The sequence below is a fragment of the Lolium perenne genome, chromosome 6 (genome assembly GCF_019359855.2).
Source record: "Lolium perenne isolate Kyuss_39 chromosome 6, Kyuss_2.0, whole genome shotgun sequence".
Classification (NCBI taxonomy): domain Eukaryota; kingdom Viridiplantae; phylum Streptophyta; class Magnoliopsida; order Poales; family Poaceae; genus Lolium; species Lolium perenne.
Window position 1 is genome coordinate 118,681,371 of NC_067249.2, and position 27,808 is coordinate 118,709,178.

At 45.6% G+C, this 27,808-nt stretch overlaps 2 protein-coding genes and 1 long non-coding RNA gene across 5 annotated transcripts; 1 reads left to right on the forward strand and 2 right to left on the reverse strand.

The window, feature by feature from the left end:
* The first annotated feature begins 811 nt into the window (after window positions 1–811).
* LOC127319546 (uncharacterized) lies at window positions 812–3,491 on the forward strand. The gene is made up of 3 exons (XR_007862551.2): window positions 812–1,032; window positions 1,186–2,561; window positions 3,258–3,491. It is a non-coding gene; the product is annotated as an uncharacterized lncRNA (long non-coding RNA).
* Window positions 3,492–10,921: 7,430 nt separating this feature from the next.
* On the reverse strand, window positions 10,922–15,904 carry LOC127319533 (uncharacterized). Its single transcript, XM_051349503.1, has 4 exons — window positions 14,475–15,904; window positions 13,425–14,423; window positions 11,871–13,307; window positions 10,922–11,300 (listed from the first exon to the last, which is right to left on the reverse strand). Exons 1-4 carry the CDS (start codon window positions 15,902–15,904, stop codon window positions 10,922–10,924), a joined length of 4,245 nt encoding a protein of 1,414 aa, XP_051205463.1.
* A 1,018-nt stretch (window positions 15,905–16,922) lies between these two features.
* Window positions 16,923–26,874, reverse strand: LOC127319547 (probable protein phosphatase 2C 14). Of its 3 annotated transcripts, XM_051349519.2 has the most exons (6): window positions 26,312–26,874; window positions 19,259–19,636; window positions 19,026–19,143; window positions 17,651–17,901; window positions 17,448–17,560; window positions 17,143–17,337 (listed from the first exon to the last, which is right to left on the reverse strand). In XM_051349519.2, exons 1-6 carry the CDS (start codon window positions 26,747–26,749, stop codon window positions 17,331–17,333), a joined length of 1,305 nt encoding a protein of 434 aa, XP_051205479.1. In that variant the 5' UTR covers window positions 26,750–26,874; the 3' UTR covers window positions 17,143–17,330. The 3 variants fall into 3 exon arrangements, with proteins under 3 accessions (XP_051205477.1, XP_051205478.1, XP_051205479.1); XM_051349517.2 differs by having other exon boundaries at window positions 16,923–17,560; window positions 26,312–26,873; XM_051349518.2 differs by having other exon boundaries at window positions 16,923–17,560; window positions 17,651–17,874; window positions 26,312–26,872.
* Window positions 26,875–27,808: the final 934 nt, after the last annotated feature.

Consider the following 27,808-nt stretch of genomic DNA (forward strand, 5'->3'; position numbering starts at 1 on the left):
GGAAGCATTTTGTTTAGTGCTCTATGTACAGCTGAATTCCAAGAAATATGTCGGTTGCTGGTTTTACTGGTTTGAACCGGTAGATTCTATACCATCCATTGGTATTTGTGCTGAAAGTAATACCAATATTAGTGGTACCTTGATGTTGTACTCACATCAAAGAAACAACATACTTTGGGAGCAATCCATAGCAAATAAAATTGGAAATATCAAACTGAAATATATAAGTAACCGGCTGGTTATGAGCTACTTATAAATGGAAGTATGTTCTTGTAGGTGAAATAATGGAATAGCACATGCTCTCAATTATTTTCCTAGATGTTTTCCCCCCTTCCCTATGTATTTATGTGACATCCCACTACTTCTCTTTCTAGGGGCACCAGTTAAAAATTAAGGAGTTCTAATTACTGAGGGAGGTAAGGTGCATTTCAATGGATAACAAGCCCCTTTTGACTGAAACACCTATTCAGAATAACATAGCAGAACTGCGGTCACTACTTAACTTCATTCTGCCGGATATATATTCTTATCCCATCAGAAATTGAAATCTTGGTATGATCTGTTGTGCTAACACATGCAACACTGCCTGCCCTCTACTCTATGTAATATCTGCACTTGCTATTATTGGGACTATTAGCTAATTTTAGAGCATGTCAGGAGCATTGTAGGGTCTGTTAGCTATTTCCCTGCATTATTAAAATGTTTCTTTCCATTGGTCTCAATTTTTCTAGGTTTATTTCTTTGGTATCAACACATTTGCATTATTTCCCTGCATTCTTGGAGCTGTGGTTCGTATATATTAGTTGAGGAACTCAACACCTGACATTTTGCAATATCTAATGGTGAGGATAGTTTCTTCAATGTGATATCCCATCCCTGAGTGATTTAATATCAAATTTAATCACTCTTTGTAGAGACGAGTACATTCTTCAGTGTGTCGAAATTGATCGGGAATACATTTCTAGATTCCTGGACATTCACATTAACCATGGACAGACGGATCAACGGGGGCATCTATGTCGAGCTATCAAGGTTTGCTCCATCTCGAATTGTCGATGCCTTGTATTTCTTGATTTCGTATGTATGGACATAAGGACCAGGTTGTCAGACATCAACACATTTGTTGATTTATCAGATTTCTTTTATATTTCTTGCTCCAGATCAGTGTCTTCGTTGACTTATCAGATTTTGTGTCAACAAGTGCCAAAAAATGCAGAGGGAGGCTGGAAGGGGAAGATAGCAGCGAAGAGGATAGATAATTTAATTTTCTAAAGTTTTGCAATTGTGTCCATCGACGGTGGTGAAGGAAAGCCTGTTGATCACGCCATTGGAGCCAGGACGAGGTTTGTGTAGAACTTGATTTTTTCTGTTTGCTGATGATTCATATTTTCTGGACAAGTTTGTGAGTGCAGAAATTTAGGGCTTTCCTTACCTTTATATTAATAGAGAGAAACTGAGAATGTGTTGATGGAGTATTTGTATGGAGTTAATGTAGGAGATAGAATGCCCTATTCGTAGGACTCACATACATAGTATACATGAAATGCAGGCTAAAAAGATATGTACCTGTTTACCGAGGATTTTTTTTTGTAAGTGTTGGAGCTGACAAATAGGCATTTGTTTAGAAGACTATATAAATAAATATATTCAAAGTTTCATCGATATATAAATAATATATACTCTGTAATTACTTGTGGGACAACAAGCGATTGTATGTAATGTGTTGAATACAATTACTCCAGATAAGATATAGTTTCTAAACAGCAAATAAAGTGCTTTGTCAACTCATAGAGTACTCAGTTGTATATGCTTTTATAAAAGAGTGCGCACGATTGGAGGATTCAGATATTTTTTGAAAAGAACTGCACATATGCTTATAAGTGTGTTATACATACGTAAATATTCGGTAATATTGTAGAAATGATGACAAGTCACTATCATGCTAATAGATTATTTTTAGGTGAATGTAACATACAAATTTAACAACTGTGGTGTAGAAATTTTGGATATGCATGCACTACTTAATTTTGTAGTACTAAGTAAAAAACATTCAGTAATTAGGATGATGGTCTTGGTGTAGGAAGTCAACTTATGGAATATATGCTTTTGCAAATACCATATTTTTGCTAATAGCAACATGCACCGATGGTTTTTCATCGGTGAATGCCTTTAGATAAGTAACCAATTGACCATATTTTTCATGACCAGATTCAACAAAATTAAATTAGGGAGTCTATGGTGGTCATTATCTTCCTTCCCACCAAGTAGCGCACTTGAACATGGATATCTGTTTAATTTACTTCTTACTCATTGGTGAAATAGTTTATTGTGTACATGGATGTTAATCAAGCCAAAAATACAAAGAAACCCTTTCAGCCATTGCTGATTTTTCTTATTCATGTGATTTTTTTTCCGAGGAATGCATTTTTGGTAGGGACAACTTACAAGGAGCTAGCGATGCGGACTGAATGATGGTGCTTTCTCGGGCCAAGTAGATGTGAAGGCCTTGCGAGAGGCGGAGCAGAGCCAAAACTGAAGCCGACCATCAATTCCATTGCCAGGTTTTTTTTCTTTCATCAAATGCTGTCGGGGTTTATAGTTGATAAGGGTGGTTGACTGAAAAGAGGGTAGAGAGTGATGGGTTGTTTGTTGTGAGATTATTAGAAATCCGCGCATTTTTTTTAAATAATACATTTTTTTTTGTTTATTTCAGAAATAATACTCGGTTTTGAGATATTTCAGAAATAATACACCGTCGGGTTCGTTGAACCCGAAATTTAAAACTCGGGATAGAGGAACCCGAAATTTCAAAATCGGGGTAGAGGAACCCGACTTATTCTTTTGGCGGGAGGGCGAAAAAGGAAAAAGAAAAGGAAAAGAAAGAATCGGGTTTTAGAAACCCGATATTAGTGAATCGGGTTAGGCGACCCCGAGATTCCCACATATTTCGGGTTACTCTACCCCGATTTTTGAAATTTCGGGTTCCTCTACCCTAATTCTGAAATTTCGGGTTCCTCTACCCCAATTCCTTCTTTTTCGCGCGGAAACAGGATTAGTCGGGTTCCTCTACCCCGATTTTTGAAATTTCGGGTTCCTCTACCCCGAGTTTCAAATTTCGGGTTTCCTGAACCCGACAGTGTATTATTTCTGAAATATCTCAAAACCGAGTATTATTTCTGAAATAAACAAAAAAATGTGTATTATTTAAAAAAATTTCGCTAGAAATCCTACTCAACTTGCACGTGTTTTTTTTGCAGGATGGGGGCAATCCGGCTATGGGCTCGGAAGGAGAAATGGTGCACATGGTGGCTGAGAGGAGGAAGGAAAATAAATACATTCGCGTTTATAGCTAGGTCGTGAAAACTAAGTATATTGTGCTCGATGCATTTGACAAAGTAAGTAGCTGATGCACATGTACACTGATTATTGTTCGGTGGCAGTGCAGTATGGTCTGAGTAAATCTAAAATGCGTGCTCTTTCCTTCAGCTGGATGGTGCCGTTTTGAAATATAAAAATGTCCACCTATGTTTACCGATGTGATAAAGAAAAAAGTTGATCCCGTAGCAGCGCACGGGCATTCAACTAGTCTTTAAGAAAAAATACGGGCTCATCTAGTTGCGAAGGTGCGGCCCACCTTAAAGAAAAAAAGTGCCCCCCTATGTGGCTCCCACCTCATTGTTGCAACATTTGTTGAGCTTTCGTCCAGGAAAAATCACGAGTGGAGAGAGGCAGAGCACGCCTAGCCTGTTTGGATGAAGCGGGAGACATGTATCACCTTTTATGGTGATGTTGACTATGGACCCGGTAGCAAATGTCAGTATGGGTTTCCACTGGATACGGGAGAGATTGGTCACGCACGAAGCAAAGTGGTACAAGCCCCTGCAGTAGAGTTGTCCTATCAGTACCTCAGTCAGTACTCATCTATCAATTCCTCTGTCCTTTTGTCAGTCGCGGCCATGTAGAGTGTTGAAGAAGAAAGTCCATCGGCCGTGGCCGCATGAATTTGACAAATTAACCATTTTCCTCTCAAGAATGGACTAAATGACCTCTAGGCGAAACTATTTCAATCCCCTAAGCCAGTTAGGGGACTGAAATAGTTTTGTCCGGAAGTCATTTCGTGTATTCTTTTGAGGAAAGGGGTTAATTTTATCCAATTCTACCCTATCCAATCGCCCTTGAACTGTTCTGAAGACTTGCTTGCGGCAGACTTGTACTGACACCGCCTGTGATTGCTATAAAAGCACCACTCAGCTAGTCTGAAATTAGTAATGCCAGTCATGTGAGGGAAGATTCATGGACAGAGCTGGGGCATCTGAGTCAGCTAACCCTGCGGAGAACCTTCATCGCCATCTCACTATGCTGGGTACCGGAGTAGCTGACCCCAGATAAACATGACACTGGGAATATTTTGAGATTTCAAGCTATTTTTCTACTCCCTCCGATCCATACTACTTGATGCTAAAATGGATGTATCTACAACTAAATGTGTCTAGTTACATCTGTATTAGCATCAAGTAATATGAATCGGAGGCAGTAGTTTTAATTAGGGATTTCTATTTCCGTGCCCTTGGGTACTTAGTTGTACTCAGTTTCCCCAGCTCCTTAGTTTTTCCCCAGTTTCCCCAATCCCTTGTCTGAAGCCCGCAGAAGGAGCTCGGACATAGGATTCCCGTTTAGTTGACGTTGGTTGGTGCTGGCAAGTGGGGCCGCTGTTGGTGCCCCGTAGTGGATATGTCTCCACTTATCCAGATCATCGTGGGACCCACAACTTGTCCATGTTAGCGCGCTGGACCCACAGCTTACCCAGGTGACCGTTGCAAAATGGGAGCCCGAGCCAGCCCTGCGCCCATGCCCGTGCCATTGCTTCCCCTTTCTTTCCCCACGCCCGTGCCCGTGCCATTGCTTTCCCCTTTCTTTCTCCGCGCCCCATTGTTCTTCTTCTCCGGCAGGCGGGTGATGTCTAGTTTCTCTTCGACCTCCCGTTCTTCATGGCCGCAGTATGGACCCGTGCCTTTGACAAGATGCCCTGACTGCCCACGCCAGGAGCCTCTGAAGCGGTCGATCTGTAAGACGGACGACAACGGCAACCATGGACGTGAGTTCCTTGCATGCGATAGCTTGCCATATAGAGATGGGGATAAGGTTAGATCTCGCTCCAATTTATCTGTTTTCTCTCGATTTTCTCGTTATTCCCTCGAATTTGGGATTTAGGGTTCACGTTGTTGTATTTAGATCCTGAAGAAATACATGCATTTCGAGTGGATCGATGTGTACGTTAAGAGGCTTCAATTGCAGGAATCAATTGGGGCTATTGGGGAGCGCAATTTGGGAGGGGGGGACTTGCTGTAGAGAATGCGGCGGAGAGAGGAGCCGTTCCGATTATGCCTAATGCTCCCAATGCAGGACTGGTGGAAGTGAAGGGAGAACTGAAGAAAATGAACAAGCAGTTAAGGCAGCTGATCGAGTTGAAGAAGCAAGCTAATCTGATGGCCGGTTGTTTTTTCTGTTGTATAATTGCGATCGGATTCTTATCATTGCTCACCAGGCGCTAGAAGTTGTTACAAGGGATACCTTGTTACAAATCCATTATTCAGTTACATGTACTTGTAGTTGTTTTCATAGTTAGTGTGTGCATTCACCGAAATTACCAACTATATTGGAATGCTAAAGAAAGTTGATATTTGTTAGAGGGGTGACAAATAATCCATTAACCGAAATCCCCCAAATATGCCAAAACTATATCCCCTAAAATAAAAGGAAAGCTAAAGATAGTTGATAATTGTTAGAGGGGTGACAATAATGCATTCACCGAAATCCGCAAATATGTATACATCATGTTTATACCAAAATTATACCACTTTTGGGACGTTTCAAATAACCAAAACTATATCCCAAACTATATTCCCTAAAAGAAAAGGAATGCTAAAGAAAGTTGATAATTGTTAGAGGGGTGATAAATAATCCATTCACCAAAATCCCCCAAATATGCCAAATATGTATGTCTCATGTTTCTACCAAAATTATACCACTTTTGGACGTTTCAAATAACCAAAACTATATCCCAAACTATATTCCCTAAAAGAAAAGGAATGCTAAAGATAGTTGATAATTGTTAGAGGGGTGACAATAATGCATTCACCAAAATCCGCAAAATATGTATGCCTCATGTTTATACCAAAATTATACCACTTTTGGGCCGTTTCAAATTACCAAAACTATATCCCAAACTATATTCCCTAAAAGAAAATAAAAGCTAAAGATAGTTGATAATTGTTAGAGGGGTGACAAATAATGCATTCACCGAAATCCGCAAACTATATTACGTGGCAAACTCATTATTGCACATAAATAGAGGGGTGGAACTCTCCACCGACAGAGAGAGAGAGAGGGGTGGCCACGAAGAGAGAGAGAGAGATGGGTGGCCACGAAGAGACAGAGATGGGTATACTGCCCGTTAGATCAGTTGACCAACGGTTCGTGGAGTCGATCCGTGTGACAACGGCTCAACCAATCAGGATAAGTTTGGGCTTCTAAGAGCATTTGTGACAGAACTTGAGGGAAAAACTGAGTAGTACTAAGAATCCAAGGGCACATAAATAGTAAATAGACTAAGGGATTCAAACAAAAGAATAACAAAATGAAAAATGCGTGTTTTGTACAATATAATTCATATTGGGCTACATCAAATTATTTGCAATTCAAATATACATGAGTGTGACAATTATGGCATCATTTAGACAAACTATATTTTTGGGGAAGATGTTTTGCAAAGGGGTTTGAGTGGAAAACCATGCATCTTCATAGCTACACTAGTGATTCTGAGAAGTGGCAATTTGTGGTAAAACTTGATTTATATATGTTTATTAAGGTTTTCTAGGTGGCAGGTTGCGTAGGAAGACTCCATGAGTAGGTGCCACTATATTTTTATTTTTTTGGATTTTTGTGCGCATGACATGACTCAATTAGATATGTTAATATTATTTGTTGACTCTTTGTTGACCAGCTACTTGAGGGTAAAACTGAGTATATTGCACTTGCCAGTCTAAGTACTCGAGGGTAAAAATGAGTATAGATAAAATTTCTGTATAAGGCCCGAGGTTATAACTGAGTACACCAAACGTCCCAGGGTTAGACTCATGTCACGGTGCACGCTGCAGCCGTGCATAGCGGACGCGTGTTGCGGTACACGCCACCTTTGTCTTTATACAGCCCTTTTTCTCTCCCTCGACGCACGTTCTCACTGCAACCACCTCTCCTATCCCATCATCTTCTCCACAACCGAAGAAAAAACCCCGAAGAAAACCGCCAGCGATGGAGAAGAATGAGATGCCCATTGTCGGCGCATCAGCCGCCGGTGCATCGGCTGCTGCCCCGTCCAGGCCCCTGTCGCTGCTTCCAACGTAGCAGCCGGCGCATCAGCCGCCGGTGTATCGGCCGCCGCCACCGTCCAGGCCCCCGTCGCTTGGAACCCGTACGAACCAGTGCCGTACGTCGCGCCGGGGAACCCCTACGACACCAGCATCGTCGACGACGAGCCAGAGGTAACCCTTTGCTCCCTTTTTCTTATCCCATTTTCAATCCTTTTGTGTTAGATCTAGCGTTATTAGGGTTCGTCTGTTCCTAGTTCAATCCATTTGTGTTAGATCTTGCGTTATTAGGGTTCGTATGTTCCTAGTTCAATCCATTTGTGTTAGATCTTACGTTATTAGGGTTCGTCTGTTCCTAGTTCAATCCTTTTGTGTTAGATCTTGCATTATTAGTGTTTGTGATTTGCTTTTGTTTAAGATTTGTGCCGATGATGATGAATATTTGGGCACAAATTGATTCAGGGTTTGGTCAGTAAACAATTGGTGTGTGCAAATTTGTTGTGCATGATCTTTGGTTTACTAACTCAAATCCTGGATATAAGTGTGTCCAATGTAATTGAGGCTACCTCTTTTTTTTCGAGCCCATATTAACATGCATGATCTTTGTTCACTCTTTGTTCCATCATCGTTGCAATTGACTCCGTGTTTTTTGCATGATCTTTGGTGCTACGTGACAGGTGCACAGCAGCGACGTCGACAGGGACGACGAGTCCTTCCACACCAAGACTCGTCACGTCCTCAGTAGGCTACAGTCTGGCCATTACGATGGCCCCTTTGCTCGAGGCATTTACAAGTGCCCCTTCTGCAATAGGAAGCTCCGCGCCACCGACTTCAACTGCCTGGTGAACCATGCTGAATCCATTGGCAGATGTGGCGCTAGAGTTGGACCGACCGTGAACGTGCATGCGTTAATGACCAAACACAAAGCACTTGGGATTCACCTGCGCAACCTCCAAGCGAGTCACAGGCGCTACCTGGAGGCATTGAACGTGCCTACTGCACTCTATGTATGTGACTGCTCTATCTGTAGAGCAGCTTAAATTTATGCAAAATGTAGCTTATGTTGTATCTATCGGTACTACTGTTGGATCTGTCGTGAATATATCTATGCTATGTTGGTTGCTGTATGCAGCTTATCCTATATTTTCTCTAGATTTGTGCCCTATATTTCCTACCTGATTGGGTAAAAACGAAGGCATAAAGAAATGAATAGCGTTAAAAAACAGAAGGTGAAGCTGCTCTAGATTTGCTACGAATTTGGGCTATCAAATATGAATGAGGTCGAGTGAGAGAGAGAGGAAAAAGGTACATTGAAAACTGCTAATCTGGGAGAAAGAGACAGAAACCACTCGTGCCCACGTCTCGGACCCACACGGCTCCACACGTTATGGCCCCACACGCTACGGCCACACAAACACGGTCTCGTCCTGTCCCACGCGGTCCCTTCCTACCTGCCCCACATGACGCGGCCCACAAACGACACGACCCCACTCGTCAGCACGGAACGGTCAACTTAACGGATTCCTTCCGTCCGAGCTCCTTCTGCGGGGTTCAGACAAGGACTTGGGAAAAACTGAGGAAAAACTAAGGAGCTGGGGAAAACTGAGTTCAACTAAGGACCTAAGGGCACGAAAATAGAAATCCCTTTTAATTAATCATAAATCAAAATGTACATGAAATAATTTAAACACTCGTAGATTTAAAGTCACCATTAAAAACGCTTCTATCTATCCATTTTCTTACAATAGCACTTCTTCCCGAATAGGCTGTAGAAGTAGCAGCTTTATAGCCGCATCCTAGTGCCATCTAGCTATAGCAGTGATCATTCACATATGCTCAACGAGATCATTTTGAAGTTGCTCGTGAACATTGTTGTCACGAATCTCTGGGTACATGGCGAGAAAATCAGCAAAATCTGCAGGCAACTCATGATCAACCTCTACAAGAGGGCCCTGCACTCATAGGGACCAACATGTGTCCTGACATGATTCTTGCGGTCATCCTCGATGATCATGTTGTGCATGATCACACAAACCTGCATCACCTCCCACATTTGGTCGTGAGGCCAGCTTAGAGCAGGGTACCGGACAATTGCAAATTAATCTTGAAGCACACCAAATGCCCGCTCGACATCCTTCCTGCAAGCCTCCTATCGCGAAGCAAAGTGGCAATTCTTCTGATCTGATGTAGTCGAGATTGTTTTGACAAAAGTGGCCCATTTTGGATGTATACCATCGGCTAGATAATAGTCTTTGGTATATTGGTGTCCATTGATCTCATAGTTTCATGGTGGAGCATGACCTTCCACTAGTTTGCTAAACACCGGAGACTGCTGCAACACGTTGATGTCCTTGTGTGATCCCACCATGCCAAAGAAAGAATGCCAAATCCACGGGTCATAAGCTGTCACAGCTTCAAGCACCACACTGCAATATCCATAACGCCCTATGTATATACCTTGCCAGGCAAACGGGAAGTTCTTCCATGACCAGTGCATGCAATCGACGTGGCAAGTTTGGCGCGCAGGATGGCGCAAAAGTGCGCGCGGGGCAAAACTTTTAGCGCGCACGACTTTTTTGCGTGTCCGCTGGAGGTTCGCGCGGGCTCTTGCGCGTGGCAAATCGGCGGTTAATTTATCACGCACGCCTTTTGCCACGCCTGTTGGAGATGCTCTAAGGTGCTAGTTGCTCTGATGGAGGCCCCAGGCACCCAAACCACTGGAACCTCGGCTGAAGCACCTTCATCCAGTGTTACTACTTCCGTCGACATGATGTAGATAGTCTTTGGTTTTCCTTAGTATCTTTTATTTTGTATGTAATGAACCCGCCATATGTATGTCTTATGACTAGTAACTGAATATCGCTCCCTTTTGTAATATATGATCTTGAACATTGATTGATGTTTTCTTTTGCTCCTTAAATGAACATCAACAACTTGTCCTCCTCGACATCCACCTATGGTCCTTCGGGTCAAGAATCAATGCCAAAAGAGCTAAGCGCATCCCGAATTGCCAACACCATCACTCGAACCATTGACCCTTCGTTGTACGTAGAAAAGTTTCAACGCATCAAACAACTGGATGGTGAGCTCAAGAAAGTGAAAAGCCGAGTAGATGTATCTAACTCGAAGGCAAAATGGGCTGCAAAACGTGAAGACTTCATTCTAGAAGAGATCACGCGGGTAGAAAGGGCGAGAGGGTTCGTGATTCCATCTCCACTCGCTGACAGGGCTAGCCCGCAGCGTTATTTCGGCCATCCGGCGCTCCCCGCTAGCCCCATGTGAATTGGGTTCGACCTGGAAAATATGATGACGCCAGCTGGACAAGTTTTTTTTCGCCTGCACCCCCATCCAGCTATTGGGGGCTTTTGGATACTCCTTATGGAGATGCTCTGAGCAACCATCATAGTCTAAAGGCTGATCCAAATTAAGTTTTTAAATATACGGTAGCTAGCAGACTAAGTTGCACGAAGTGTGCTACGATCTCGATCACTGCCCTCGCGTCACGCACAGGTAGCTGGATCTTAATCCGGATACAAGTTCTCACGCATATGGAGTTAGCGTGGGGAAGAAGGAGAGGAGGACAGGAGAGGAAAGCTATTACAGCTGTTCTGTTCTTGATGCCGTCGACTACTCGACTTGCTTCCCTTGTAGCTTCGGTTCGTTCGACTTGGGCTGTACCCCTTCCACGTCTCGCCTCCTGGGCCGGCCCATTGCCCGTCCAATGTCTCGACGACGCCTGTGCCTGGTGGCTGGTGTCGTAGCAGTCCCCTCCCCTTGAAGAGCTGCTTGACCCCAAGCAGCAGCACCTGGGAAATGGCGGCGGAGTTCTTCTTCCGGTTCCCATGTCGCCAATGATTCTGGGGCTCCTTCCCAAGCGATGAGAGCCCGTGAGATGTAGCCGCAGACATGTTTGATCTGGCGCCGTCGCAGAACCTTACTGGGACACACTGGGGTAGAGTCATTAGTAACTGAAATGAATGACATAGATGAGTCATGGACCTGGTCAGGAGGAACCAGTTTCTTCAGCTGGGATACATGCAGAACTGGGTGTATCTTAGATCCTGCTGGAAGCTTGAGTTTGTATGCCATCTTGCCGATGCGAGCTAGAATCTCATACGGACCAAAATACTTGAAGGAGAGTTTCTGGTTTGCTCGGTGTGCTACTGACATCTGCACATACGGTTGCAACTTCATATATACTTGATCACCCACTTGGAATCTCTCTCGCTGCGTTTCTTGTCTTCCTCGTGTTTCATGCGCTGTTGGGCACGCATCAGGTGTTGCTTTACCAGGGCAGCATCTTCCTGGCGTCTGTCCAGCCAGCTTGCCAGTTCTGTTGGTGTATCGGCCTGCAGATTGCCGATGCCCAGATGCCGTGGCTGGTATCCGTAGAGGACTTGAAATGGTGATTTCCCCAAAGCCGAATGATAGTTTGTGTTGTACTAATATTCAGCTAGCGGAAGCCAGCGAGCCCACTTGGTCGGTGTAGCATGAACGGCGCACCTGAGATATGTCTCCAGACATTGATTCATCTTCTCCGTCTGTCCGTCGGTTTGTGGATGGTTGGCTGTGCTCATGTTCATCTTCGTGTCCGAGAGCTTGAATAGCGCCTGCCAAACCTTGCTGGTGAAGACTGGATCTCGATCAGAAATGATCACTGACGGTAGGCCATGCAGTCTGTAGACTGTATCAATAAACTTTTCTGCCACTGTGGGAGCTGTATATGGGTGTGCCAATGGAATGAAGTGTCCATACTTGGTGAACTTGTCGATGACGACCAGAATGCAGTTGAATGAGCCAGATTTTGGTAATCCTTCGACAAAATCCATACTAATGACATTCCAAGCTTCTGTTGGTACTGGTAAGGGATTCAACAAGCCAGGCAATTTAACATGTTCTCCTTTGGCTTGCTGGCATGTCTGACATTGTTGCACATATGCCTTGATATGTGCCTTCATCTTGGGCCAAGCAAACAATGCTTTAATTCTCTGATATGTTCCCAAGAATCCCGAGTGACCTCCCACACCACTGGAATGTAGGGATAAAAGAATGGCCTGATGAGCTTCAGGATTGTTACCAAGCCAAATGCGATCCTTGAATCGTATGATTCCCTGGCACAAAGCATAGCCTCTCTCATTTGGGTTGTGCAAGCTTAATTCTTGTAGAAGTAGCTGTGCTTTTGGATCCTTGAGGTATCCTTCTGCAATGATCTCGAGCCATCTTGGTTTGGCTACAGAAATGTGATATAGTTCATTGGCAGCTGGGTTCCTGGAGAGAGCATCCGCTGCAGTATTATCTTTACCCTTGCGGTATACTAATTTGTATTGCAAGCCCATTAGTTTCACGAACGCTTTCTGTTGCATCTCTGTGGTGATTTTTTGGTCAGACGGATGCACTAAGCTTCTGTGGTCAGTGACAATTGTGAACGGCGCATGTTGCAGGTACTGTCGCCATTTGTCGACTGCTAGCAGTATAGCCAGGCACTCCTTTTCATATGTGGATAGTGTCTGAGCTACCGGCCCTAGTGCTTTGCTCAAATATGCCACTGGGTGCCCGGATTGCATGAGGACTGCTCCAACACCTCGTTTTGACGCATCGGTTTCAATAGTGAATGGTACAACAAAGTTGGGTAAGGCCAGGACTGGTGCTGCCAGCATTTTTTGCTTCAGGTGGTCAAAGGCCTGCTGCCCTGTTGCATTCCATCTGAACGTCGTGTCTTTTTTGAGCAGATCTGACAACGTGCAGCTGATCAAGCTGTAATGTTGTATGAACTTCCTGTAGTATCCTGTGAGGCCCAGAAAACCTCGCACTTGCTTGGCATTAGTTGGCACAGGCCATTCTTGCACTGCTTTTATCTTGCTAGGATCAGTAGCTACACTAGATTTGCTGGTAATATGCCCCAAATACTCGAGTTGTTGTTGTGCAAACATGCACTTGCTCCTTTTCACAGTCAGTTGGTTGTGCTATAGGATATCCAGTACATGTTGCAGCTGCGCCAAGTGGTCCTTCATAGAGGGGCTGTAAATGAGGATATCATCCATGAAAACGAGCACGCACTTCCTGATGAGAGGTGCAAACATGGAATTCATCGCTGCTTGGAATGTGGCTGGTGCATTTGTAAGGCCGAAGGGCATTACTTTGAATTCAAACAACCCTTGATGAGTCTTGAAGGCGGTCTTGTGCTCATCTGCTGGGGCAAGTCTGATCTGATGATAACCAGAACGGAGGTCCAGTTTGGTGAACCACTGTGCTCCTGCCAGTTCGTCCAATAGCTCATCTACCACCGGTATTGGGTACTTGTTTTTGAGTGTGATGCTATTCAGTGCACGGTAATCAATGCAGAACCGCCATGTTCCATCCTTCTTGCGAACCAAAAGTACTGGAGAGGCGAAAGGGCTAGTGCTTTCTTGGATTATCCCTCTGGCTATCATGTCGGCCACCTGCTTCTCTATTTCTGACTTCTGATGAGGAGCATAGCGATAGGGCTTGACATTCACTGGTTTTGTGCAGGGGAGCAAAGGAATTGTATGGTCATATCTGCGGTGTGGCGGTAGGGTTTTTGGATCCTCAAACAGTGCTTGATACCGTTGGAGCACTGCCTGAACTTCTGCTGGCACTGCCTGGTCAAGAGCTGTTGTTGCATCCTCAATATGATGCAACTCTAGAATTTGACATGCTTCACCACTCTGTAGTAATCCATGCATACTGGATGCAGAGATCATTGTGCAAGTGTCCATGGTGTGCTGAACTCCACGGAGTGTGATTCTCTTGCCCTGATGCTTGAACCGCATCATCTTTTTCTTCCAATTTATCCACATTTTGCCATCATTTTGGCACTCCAACCAATCCATTCCCAAAATCATATCATAAGATGTGAGAGGCAGAATTTTTAGGTCAGTAACAAACTGATGCCCTTGTGTATGCCAGGTTACTTCAGGTAACACTTTTGTACATGCTAGTTTTCCACCCCCCGCAACATGCACTTTAGCTGGTGGTATATCTGTGGCTGTGTACTGTAGCCGGTCAGCTAGCTGTTGGCTAATGAATGTGCTAGAGCTGCCAGAGTCAATCAGAATCAGGACTGTGTATTTTCCCACTTGTCCTTACAGTCTCATACTTCTCCTGCTTGTTGTTCCTGACATAGCTTGGACTGACAACTTCATCATCTTTTCAGTGTCAGTGTCGTCTCCTCCCGGCGCAGAGGTATCTGTATCTGTCTCTATTGGAGTTGGCTCCTCTATCTGAAGAGATTCCAGAATTTCCTCTAACACCTTCAACTGGATCTGAGTTGGGAACTTATGGGTGGGAGAATATTTCTCTCCACACTTAAAGCATTCTCCCTTGGCACGGCGTTGAGCCCGTAGAAAATCAAACCTTGCTAGTGTCTGCGGAGGTTTGCTGTCAGGCTTCTTATCATCAGGAGTAGGTCCAAGGAAACCAGGGAGTTGTCCATTGTGCTTATATCTGATCTGCAGAGCATCACGCTGACTGTACTTGTTGCTGACCATTTGAGTGTCTTCCACCAATAGAGTTTCCTGCGTTTGAGCCATAGAATACGCGAGATCAACTGTGCCAAGGTTGTGTAATTTAATAGCTCGACGAATGTCAGACTTAAGACCAACTATGAATCTCCTAACAAAGAAGGTTTCATCATATGCATGATTATACAGCAAAATCTTATGCATGAGTTCATCAAATTTGTGAGCATACTCATCTACACTTCCTGTTTGCCTATGTGCAAAAAACATGTCCATAATTTTGCCGTACTTATCCCTATTGAACTTAGCAAAAACACCTACACACATCTCTGGCCATGTAGCAATGCTATGTAATGCCTCATAGGTCTGCAACCATAATGCTGCATTCCCTTTGAAATGCATGGTGGAAAAATCAACCCACAAACGCTGCTGGACGCTGTATAATTTGAAATATTTCTCACAACTTTTCTTCCACCATTTCGGGTTGTCACCGTCGAAATGGGGAAAATCAGATCGAGGCAATTTTGGACCTGACTGTGGGCGGTGTGAGGTGACATGATCATACTCAGTGTGCTCCAATTCGTCATCCTCATCAGACAAAGTGAAATGATCAGCTGTAGTTAAAGCATGCTCACCCCTGACCAGGGCGTGACTGGAGGGCTGAGCCTCAGCAGTACCAACACCCTGGTGTTGATGCGATGAACGGCGCCCGCTGGGCCGAAGCGAACCCGGGTATAGTTCGGCGGTGCCCGGGGTCGAGAGCGTGGTCCGCGCCTTCTCCACTGTGGCGAGGCGTGTGGCTACCAGCTCCATCGACTGCTTCAGGTCGGAGACGGAGAGATCCAAGGCGGTGTTGGCCTGAATCACTCGGTCGAGTGTGTTGTCGACCTTGGTGGTGTGGCGCACGAGCTCCTGCTGGGAGAGCGCCAATCGGTCGAGCGTGGCGTTGAGGTCGGTGATCCGGGCGGCGTTGGCTTGCCCCGCTTCTGCCGTGGCCTTGTTGGCCTCCGCTGTGGCGGCGATCAACTGCCGAAGATCTGCAACCGAGAGCCCTGCCATCTCCACGCGCTCGGTTAGGTTCAATCTTCCGGATCTCGTCGTCTTGGCTCGATCTATGTCCGTCGTACCAATCACGGGTACACTCGAAAGTGTTTTGTGCGAATCCAAGCGGATCGCACCCGGAAATTGGATTTACCAACCGCAACAGGATGAGATTCAGATCGGAAGAAAAAGGGGATCGAAACCTTGGCTCTTGTACCACTTGCTACGATCTCGATCACTGCCCTCGCGTCACGCACAGGTAGCTGGATCTTAATCCGGGTACAAGTTCTCACGCATATGGAGTTAGCGTGGGGAAGGAGAGGAGGACAGGAGAGGAAAGCTATTACAGCCTGTTCTGTTCTTGATTCCGTCGACTACTCGACTTGCTTTTCTTGTAGCTTCGGTTCATTCGACTTGGGCTGGACCCCTTCCACGTCTTGCCTCCTGGGCCGGCCCATTGCCCGTCGAATGTCTCGACGACGCCTGTGCCTGGTGGCTGGTGTCGTAGCAAAGTGGGAAAAATCCATATACCCAATCACGTCTTAGCGGCCAAGTTTGAGTACGTAGTGAGTTTGGTTTGGAGTTATATTCCACTGTAAATGTACCACGAAGATGACAGCATATTGTTCCGTCCATCCGTGAGACCAGCTAGAATGTAAAAAAAAAAAAAAAAAAAAAAAAAAACCGTTGCAAAACACGGACATATTCTTATTATAAAAAAGGGAGAAGATATTATAAGATGTTGCACACACGAGGTTGAGCAGGAGCTCCTATCGAGGAAATGCCCACTCCAGGTAGATTTCTACAGGCCCCAAGGATGCTCATAAATTTGTAAAATCATGGGATAAACATAAGGCCAGAAATATTGGTAAGCGTCAAGACGACCAAAAAAAACTGAAATGGATAACAACCACACAGTTTGCAGTCCGAGTGTCGTTCATTCGTGTGGTCCGTCTGAGTGTCATTCATTCGTGTGGTTGTTATCCATTTCACTTTTTACATCAAATCTCTAACACCCTAGTGTATTACATCCAAATTTGAACACATCTTCAACATCCTTTTATAGACAGAGGTAGTACAAGGAAATAAGGCAGGTCACACTAAAATTGACGTGGTACCTTACAAAAGACAAAAGAAAAAAATCATACTCACACTTGCATGTAGAAAATAGCAAGCCGTGAATTCCTACCCGCTCAGAATGATGATGTGGAGCGCACGGTGGACACAACACAAATCTTCTAACAAATGTCCAATCCCAGGCAACATGCAAGCTCACGTGATAATTTGCTTTGTACCTGGATCATGGTTCCTCAAATCTGAGATAGTAACTGGCTTTGCAACAGTATCAACAACAGAGAGCTCATCTCTATCTTTCACCACTGCAGTAACCACCTCGGCAGATACTCCACTGCTAAGCTGGACAATTGTTGAGTGCTTATCGACACTACCTTCTGCAACATTTGCCAAATTGTTGGCTGCAGAACTGGATGTTTTATTTGCTTCCTGTGTATTCAGGAAGAGACAGACAACAGCGCAGTCATCAATTTTAGAAGTAGGGTACCTAGTACGCCAGGCACGATTAGCTGATTCAACTAGGAAGCGTGCTGCAGAAGCTCGAGAAGTGGCTCTCCTGATGATGCTAACAACTTCAGTGTTCGAAAGAACATCCCACACCTACAACAAGAAACAAGTTACTGTGGATGATCTTGTAGCACAAAATCCAACTAAGAAATTTCAGGAAATTAAAATTCAAGATGTGCTCACCCCATCGGTCGCCAACACAATAAATTCATCCTTTTCTGTGATACAGTGACATGAGACTTCAGGCATAGAAATTATACCATACTCCTTCAGACAGAAGTCCCCAAATGCCCTTGCCATGGCCAATCCAGGTGAGTTGTACTTAGGAAGCCAAACACGAGCAACCTCTGGCTCCTCAGGAAGTGCAAATATTCTGCCCCTGAGTTGCCTGATCCGTTGTGCTTCACCTGAAAAAACAACATGCCATTGAATTCCTAAGAGGCATGTCAGAAGCGTCTAACAATCCTTTATCTAAAGGTGGTCCATCTCAATAGAAATAACCTCACAGAATGTGTAGAATAGGAAGAAAAGGAAGGCATTATATCACAACCGACTTTCACAGCTATTCATGCATGGTATTTCACCAACAGTGCAACATTACTTGTCGCTGAAGTAACATTTAAATGCCTGCCATCATCATATACTCCCCTCTCTACAATTTACTGAACCGACATGTATATCTTGCAAAAAAAAAGACTTAAAATAATGAACTAGTTTTCCAGATGATGTACAAGCATGTCTAAACAATCCTCAGGAGTACAGGTAATTTTCTTTGTTTGGGCATATAGCTCAGTACTCAGTAAAAACAACATAATTTCTTATACGGAAATCAACATCAGCGTTTCACTGACAGGCGGGTCTCACTTGTCAGCATCAGACTGTTGCTATTTTCCAATATTTTGAAGTGTTACTGAGTTTTCATTTTAGAAACACAAATACTGATAAAAAAAATTGATGAGCACTTTGTTTTACTTTCACAGATCTCTTGGGTGCAAAACAGAAGAAATACCTCTAAAGTTGGTTTATAATTACAATGAGAACGGGAATATGTTAATTTACCGCACATATCGACAGATTTTGTCAGTAAGTTGATGAAGTTCACAATTTTTCACTTTAAGATCACATAAAATCAACAACGGAGTTATGTGGGTACCCTGATTAATGGAATAACAACTAATGGATCACATATTAAACTAATAAAATCAATGTAAATAACACCTAACAACAAGCCTGGTTGCCATGCCTTACACTAAAACCAATAAATTGATCTATGTGGGTAACCTCACAAATAAGCTAAGTTCATACATGCCAAAACGTCCAAACTTCGTATTTTATATCAGAAAGACAAATAAGGGTAAAATATTAAGACAAAAGTGCTAAGTGCTACATGGCATAAGATCTAGAAATGTCGCGTACACAAGACATACACTAGTTCTTAAGCCCCAACAGTCACAAAATACTACACTGCATATACAATACAGCTATAGCTATTACACAATTTAGGATACGAAAATAAATAATGAACACACGGAAATCCTTAAGAGAATAGAAAGCATACTTGGAATGTTAGGTTTGAGATCAACTGTCAATTGAACAGCAATAAGCTGATCCTCTTCGTTTCGAGTGCATAAGACAGCTCTTGAGTCCCCCAAGTTGCCTATTATAAGATTGTGCCCCTACACAGCAAGACATATGAGTACAAACACACTGCTTCATGAATATTTCCAACTCAAATGCAACCGCAAAACAGAGTTCTTCATCAAAAAATGGTTTATAACATTAAAGTCATACCTGTTTGAGCACTGCTACTGCTGTAGTTCCACTGAAAAAACAATCAATATTCTTGTGTAATTTCAGATCTCTGTCCATTATGTGAAAGGCCCGCAAGAATGAAGTTCTGAATGTTGTGAATATCGCTGGGTGCTCCGCATTCGGCTCAGCTCTAGCTGAAGTGGTAGTTTCTGTTGTCTCAGGTTTTAGAGGCAAGCTTACTTCATTTGTGTTGCTTTTCATGTTGCTAGTGGGTGTCTCTCTGCCCTCATCTTTCTCCAAATCTGCACCAAGTTTTACGGGCAGAAGATCTCTCACTCTCTTAGCAACCAAATGGCCATAAGGTCCATGACCATCAAACACACCGCAAAAGACGGTATCATCTCTTGAGCAGAAGTTCTGACAAAAAGTAAAATATCTCATCAAAATCAATCAACGCATCCATGGAAACAACAGCAACAGAAGATTGTATATGGAAATATGAACAACTAGTGCAAAGGCCATCATGCTGCATGCCCGAATTAGAGTACTGATTAAGTATGTCCTCATATCTATGTGAGAAATTGGACGTGGGGAACATCTTTACTAGTAAAGCAGAACATGTGAATACCTGTTGTCACACTTGTGGCTAACTACAGAAGAAATGCCAATGATCCCGTCACCCACCCCTCCTCTCTCTGCTATGCGTTGGCAGATGGGCCTTGCCCAAAACAAATTCAGCGCTTATCATGGAGACTACAAACAGATTAGCCCTATCCCGAAGTATTGTACATCCCTTTCTCTCTAGCCGCCAGACCTATCCTTTCCAATTGCGCTGCCACGAGATGAGTCTAACCGTGCCCATCTGCCAACATGTCGAGCACTTCTACACTCATCCATTCCAAGATTAGTCTTCAAAGTCAGAGACAATGAAGAGCTTGCCCCACCAGCGACCTTCAATTCCATGCTGCAGGCCACGTCTTTCGCTGAGTCGGCGGCGGCGGAGAGCTCTGGAAACCCAAATATAGCTGCACTTAATGCTCGTTGTCCTCCACCAAGGATAAGGAAGGTAGTGGCAGAGCCGATGTATTCTTTTTTCGAGAAAACGCAAAAAGCCTTTGCGTCATTTCATTGAAAAGAAGGGGGAAATCATTTGTTTTTACAATCCTCCTAAGAGGCAGATGTCTGAAAGGGAAACAAAAAGGTACAGCTCAGTGAACATCCCAGGTGTGCGGCAGTAGAACACGCAGGCCCGGTGCACCAGCCCTGGCCCAGCGGGCAGCTTCGTCTTGGATCTTCGCGATGACATTGCGGACGGATGGTTCTGCCCCGTTGAACACGCAGTCGTTGCGCTGCTTCCAGATTAGCCATGGGGTGAGAAGCGCGATCGAGGCGAGACCTTTGCGCAGCGGTTTGGGTGTAGCGTGCTTGGCCTTGCTCCACCAGCTGTCATCCTGACGGGAGAAGCAGCAGCTGTAGAGCAGGTGCTGGATGATTTCCATCTCCTGGTCGCAGAGCAAGCAGCATGGGTGGTGCTGGAGGCCTCAGCGCCGAAGGCGACAGCAGTCCAGCACCTGCCGAGGTTGGCCAGCCAATGGAAGAACTTGATGCTCGGGGGAGCCAAGGTCTTCCAGGTCAGGCACCAGGCGTCGCACAGGGTGGAGCCAAGGAAGGTGGCCTTATAGCACGAACCAGCGGTGTAGATGCCACTGTTGTTCCACTTCCAGATCATGGTGTCGTCTTGGTTGGTCAGCTATATGCGTTCAAGCCGGCGCCAGAGCAACAGGTACTCGCCGATCTCGTTAATGCCCAAGGTGCCGTGGATGTCGCGAGCCCAGCTGTGAGCCAGGAGGCTGTCGGCGACAATCCTGGTGTGACGTCGGCGCTTGGGGATGCAGGCGTACAAGTGCGGCACAAGCTCGCTCACCGAGCGTCCATCGATCCAGCGATCCTTCCAGAAGAGAGCCGTGCGTCCATCGCCAAGAGACACGGAGGTCGAGGCGAAGAACAAGGCACGTTCTTCGGGAGAGAAATGCAGGTCGAGGCCTTGCCAGGCTCAGGATGCGTCGGTCCGGCTAAACCAGAGCCACCACATGCGCAAAATGCGAGGCCTGCCTTCTCCATATTCTGAATGCCCAACCCGCCGTACTCGATTGGACGGCAAACCCGGTTCCAGCTCACGCGGCCAGCCCACAGGAACCCTCGCTGAATTTTCTCAATGAGTTATTTTCTTGGGCGGTGCATAGACGAGCAGCTGGTAAATGGGGATAGAGCTGAGGACGGATTTGATTAGCTCCTCAGCCGATGTATTCTTCTCCAAGGGCAGTCTTCCTATCTGCCCATTTCAAGGATGCACTTCTCGATCCCATTATTTTATTACTCCCCCCAATTCCTATTAATTGACTCAACTTTATATAGACATAGATGTATCTAGTTCACAAACGTGTCTGTATCTAGACAAAGTTGAGTCAATAAATTTGAATCGGAGGGAGTACTAGAGTTTGCCATCAATTATTATTTATTACTAGAGTTCAATGTAGGAAATAGCTGCAATTATGTAGACAAAAGTATTTTATGATTTATCACATGAGTGGCATAATTATGTAGACAAAACAAGGAGATAAACTGTTGTTTTTAAACTGCGATTCTGTATATGCATTGTAATGTAAATTCAAGGCCTAACTTTGCACGATGTTTTGTAATCATGAGTTTCATTTGTGTTGGTTGTTCAGGTGATGTTTCAATCCCTCATTGAGGCACTGGATAGAAGTTCCTGCTATTGGAATGTCGGGGGGATAACCCCCGGTAGGTTAAGCTTGGGTGTGATTAGCCGGCATAGGGTGATTATGCCGAGTAAGCAAGCTATGCTGGAATACGGCATGCTGGTAAACTAAGAATTGGCCAGATTAAGGGTCAACCGGCTTAAGGCTAAAGCCGGTATTGCCATGCCGGCATAACTTAACCCGGTAGGTAATCCGGCATATAGATTCAACATACGGGTCAAGGGGTACCGGCATACCCTATGTATGCCGGCACAAGGATCTGGCATAGGACCAACAGTCTGGTGCTGGTCAAAGATCCGGTCGCCTCGCTACGGGATATCAAAGAGATACGGAGGATCTCTTTATGACGAGAGTCTCGCTAGCTTCCAACTGAAGCCACAGCACGCTGATGACGAAGATGCTACAGTGCGCAGGGCCAACAAAGGTCAGCGCCACAGAAGTCAGGGAAGGACATCACGAGCCCAGAGTCAAAGCTACAGTCCAAAACCGGCTGATGTAGGCTAAGATTCCCTGTACCTGGGTTCCTTCTCATGTAAGCCACCTCTCCTCTATATAAGGAGAGGTGGCACTCCCTTGGAATACTTCTAGGGTTTCTCCCTCTTTAGAACTTCTTCTTCCTCTAGCCAAGGGCTGAGGGGGAAGCCATTGTAATTCCTTGAGAGATTATACAGACCAGACAGGCAGGAGTAGGGGTGTTACCTCCTCGCGAGGGCCCCGAACCTGGGTAAACTCGTGTGTCCTTGTGTATCTCTTCTCCATCTCCCCCTCCTCCGGATCCCTCGGAGCACATTGGCCCCAAGATAAGCCTACCTATGGCATCTGTCTGTTCACCACGACGGCATGGAATCATTTGTCAAGGGATGATTAAAGTAAACCCACCCACTAGCACATATTTGATATAGTCTAACTACTGGGCTGATCATTCATTTATTCCACTGTTGCCCTGCTAGAAGTAGATACGCATGTTGAGGAAAAGCCCCAACAATGTAATTGTGTCTTCCAGTTCAGCTTTTGTAAATCTCCAATAATGTTAGATTCGAAGAAAGGCAACTCATTAATGATTTGAAATATATTTCTCCGTACCTATAGTTCTTGATGTCCAACGTATATACAAGGGACTCCGATGACGATTCTAAAGCCAATGAATTACGATGGTATACTGATATCTGTTTTACAAGGTACTCCAAAAGGGCTTCAATCTGATTCTAATTGTTTGTTTGTTGAATTTATTTGTGAACTGAATCTACTTACTGACATGAATCAGGTAAACTATTTATACTTCACGTTCCTATCGTAAATTTTAATAAACAACTAGAGCATCATGTTTTCACTTCCTAAAAGAAGGAAACTTTGCAGTTTTCAATGTACAAAGTTCAATGAATTATCAAATGAAAATTATTTACTGACTTTTGACAAATTTGTATTTTCAGGGTTTAGCTTGGGTTGTTGGGCAGGAGCAAGTTTAGCTTCGAATTGTTAGTTTCAAGATAGACTTAAGATACATAGCATGCTGTCAATTATATTTCAGTTTTAGTTGTATCAGATTTCATCTGAATTTCATTAGTTAATTTATGAGAAGTGCGTTGCACGTGCATGCTTACTAGTATTGAATTTTCAATCTGGGTATCACCTCTAGCCTACTCCAACTTGTTTGGAAATAAAGGCTTTGTTGTTGTTGTTGTTGTATTTATGAGACATGCGTTGCACGTGCACGCTTACTAGTATTGAAAAGAAAGGAAGGAGCGTCAAGCAAATAAGACCATCTAGGTTGCTCTAAAAATAAAATCATCCAGCAAGGAAAAGAAAAACAAAGGGAACTACAAACGGATAAGAATGACAATCATGTGGAGCCCCTGCAACGTTCAAGTGGTATCCAACACAAACCCAATCATTGCACTTGAATTAAGCTAGGGAAATAAAAAATCTCTACCAGCAATATCCAATGCAATCCATTTCACAGAATATATAAGTCGAGTCACACTTCAGTTCTCGAAGCTATAGGATTGGTGTGTGCACGGGTGTTACATAACTAGCAAGAGCACACACTGAAAGTGCCCGAATTAAACAGTTGTATCGAGGTTAATATCAAGATGAACTCAATTCTGACGAAGCAAGGGTCCATAGGGCCTTGAGTTTGGTCTCAGGGGGCCAAACTGCTATCTCCATTAATGGAGATATTGGGAATTATTTCTGCAACGGGCGCGGGGTGCGTCAGGGTGATCCCCTCTCTCCCATCCTCTTCGACTACGTCGTCGAGGCTCTTGCCTCTATCTTGGACAAGGCTAGAGGGGCGGGCCACATTGCGGGATTGATTCCTCATCTGATCCCTGGGGGGGTCTCTCACTTGCAATATGCAGATGATACTATCATCATGTTCCAGCCTGACGATTTGGCGGTGGCCAATCTTAAGTATATTTTACTCTGCTTTGAGAGCATGTCAGGCCTCCGGATCAACTTCCATAAGAGCGAGGTCATGGTGATGGGTTTGGAGCCGAGGGAAGGCCAGCGGATAGCCCATATGCTTAATTGCAAGTTGGGTTCGTTTCCGTTTACCTACCTGGGGCTTCCGATTAAGGACCGCGCCCTTTCTGCGGCGGATTGGGGTCCGTTGACGGTTAAGGTGGGCAAGCGTACTGACCCCTGGATGGGGAAGCTGATGTCCTCGGCTGCGCGTTTGACGCTCACTAACGCTTGTCTTTCTAGCATTCCGCTTCATGCCATGGCTATCTGTCTTCTTAGCGACGGGACGCATGGGTTGCTAGACCGCCACCGTGCCCGCTTCTATTGGGAAGCCAACAGTGCCAAACGCAAATATCACTAGGTAAGGTGGTCGGCGATGTGCACGCCTAAGAGCCTTGGGGGGCTGGGCATTACTGACTCGCGTCTCATGAACGCCTGTCTTTTGGTCAAATGGATATGGAGGATCTACTCTGGGGAGCAAGGTCTTTGGGCGGATATCCTCAGAAGCAAGTACCTTAGGGATAAGGATCTGATGTTGGACGATCATCGCCCAGGTTCCCAGTTCTGGAACTCCATTCAAAAGCTTAAGCACTTGTTTCGCCTGGGAGCGAAGCACAGTGTTTGTGATGGCAAGACGACGAGCTTCTGGCGAGACTGGTGGCAGGGGTCGGGACCCCTTTGCGACCGCTTCCCTACGCTTTTCGCCGTTGCCATGGACCAAAACATCTCGGTTGCTGCTGCCCGCTTTGGTAGCTCTTGGCACCTCCCGCTCCGCCGTGAGCTTGGGCAGGGAGACCGGGTGGCCCTCGCCAATCTCCTTCAGGAGGTTCGGGTGCCATCTCCCTCGACCCTTCCAGATCAGGTATCTTGGGCCCTAGAACCTTCGGGGAGGTTCTCGGTGCGCTCGTTGTACCTCAGACTTTGCCAGGGAACCCCGTCGAAGTTCTTTAGCGACCTTTGGAAGCTCTCGATCCCCTTAAAGGTCCGGATTTTCCTTTGGCAACTAGCTAGGAAGCGCCTTCCTTCTAATGAGAACATCCGGCGGCGCAGGGGGCCGTCCCTGGGTCTCTGTGCCTTATGTGGGGAAGTGGAAGATAACAATCACATCTTCTTCGACTGTCCCCTTGCCCGGTTCATGTGGAGTGCAGTTCGGGAACTGCTCGGCCGCACTTGGAACCCTTCGTGTTTCGCGGATATCTTTAGGCTCCTCCACGCTCAACGGGGACAGTCCAAGCGGGTCCTTGGGATGGCGTGTGCTGCTTTGCTTTGGACGCTTTGGAATCTTAGGAACAAATTCTCGATTGACGGGGTCTTCCCCCGCCAACCTGCTGATGCCCTATACAAAATGTCTATGTACTTGCAGGTGTGGAAGCTAGTGGCTAGGAAGAAGGACCGCGAAGCTGTGGAGTGGGCGGTGACCCGGATCCGCACTCTCCATTCGACCATCAGAGATCGTGATAGTGTCTAGCGACCCTACTCTGGTGGCTCTGTACCTCCGGCGTTAGGCTTCGGTGGTGTCGGGGCACCCTACGGCCTTGTGTGTGTGTGTGTGTTTGTGCTTCAGTTTGGGGGCGGTCTTGCCCGGTTGTTGTTGGTGTGTTGTATGACTTTGGTGTTGTGGGCTTTGTACTCTGCCGTTGGGGCTTTATTAATTTAAAGCCGGGCTCTGCTCGAGCCTTCCGTCTATTCTGACGAAGCAAATCTAGATCATAGGAAGCGAGAGCAAATATAATCCCAAAAGTAGAAACACGTTCATTTCGCTTACAGAGATCTATTCAAGTAGCAGTAACACTAGTGCAGCATGAATCACAGGGACCAAGAATTGCAAGGGAGAAAGTGTGTATGCTTTTACCTCCCAGACAATCATCGCGTCCTGATTGACGCCCTTTTTGCCCTGCATCGTATATAGCGACGCGACAGCGCAGGCGCCATTGCCGGCGATCCGCCCGGGGATTTGCCTCAGCTCCGCCGCGAAGCTCCGGCCGTACGCCGCCGCCGGAGTCACACAGCGTGGTGGCAACGTACGCGGTTGCCTCAGCGGGCGATCGATCCACGGGATGCCAAGCGCTCGGAGCACGCCGAGCAGGCAGTCGAGAAGGTCCTCGATGCACCACCGCCCACGGCCGGCTCCTCCATCTCCTCCCCCATCACCGATCCCCCCTGGCGAAGCGGACGTTACCATGGCGACGCGCGCGGCGTGCGCCACCGCGACCAAGCGCTGCTGCTCCCCTCCACCGCTAGGCCGCCGACGGCTGGTGCCCGACCGGCGTCCCGCGGCGGCTTTCACCATGCACCTGCGCCTCCCCGCTCCCCTCCTCCGCTGAACGATTGATTATCTCGCGTCCCCCCTACGACCGCCAACAGGAGAAGAGATGGAGTGGGACGGGGAGGCAGGACGGGGGCGGCTGCTAAATTGCTAATCCAACATTCCAACCCACAAATAATTTGACCAAAACTGCGAATTTATCTGCGCAAGCGCGTACGCGCTAGTCTACTGATTATGTTTTACTGCTGCCTCTCCCCGGTCATAAAAAGATGTTTTAATCTATCTTTACTATTAAAGGGAGTTGGTCGTTTGACACTCAACGTATTTGATGGTCGTTATTGGAGTCATCATGTAGTTTAATCACACCATAACATCTGCAACCGTTCGATGTCTTGTTGTTGATCAATCTTTATTATTAATAAATGGGAGTTGGTCGTTTGACACTCAACGCATTTGATGGTCGTCATTGGAATCATCATGTACGTTTAATCACACCACAACATCTGCAACCGTTCAATGTCTTGATGTTGATCAATCAAATTAATAAATGATGTGTTAACTTGGATCGTGATTGTTTCTTGCCTTGTTTTCGTTCCTACGCCTTCCAATCCAACCCGGCTTTACAAAACAAAATCAAGACAAAATCTTTGCCTTGCCGCTAATGCCGATATCGAAAACGAATTTGGCCACAATCCCCTCGTTTTCATTAACTCCCTCGCAAGCAAAATAGGGATGCTATCTCGTGGTTCCCTTAATCATGCCCTCAATTGGATTTGCCTGCTCAATGAGAAATTGTGCGTTCACTCTCTTCCATGCTCCTGGCTCATCTTCCGATCGTAATAACCACTTCAGCTGACAGAGAGAAGCATGGGGCTACAATAGTTTGGAACTTATCAAGTTCGTGCAGATGCACACTGCGTAAACTCCAGCGAGAAATACGGCGATCTTTTGAGTTCTGACATCGATGTCGGAGGTGCGGGTGGCAATTACCCTCATTGGAGCTGGCCGAAGTGAAGGAGACAACGGCATGGTATCCATGGTGTTGCGGTGGACGTAGGCGTGGTGAAGGCGTCCCTTCGATCA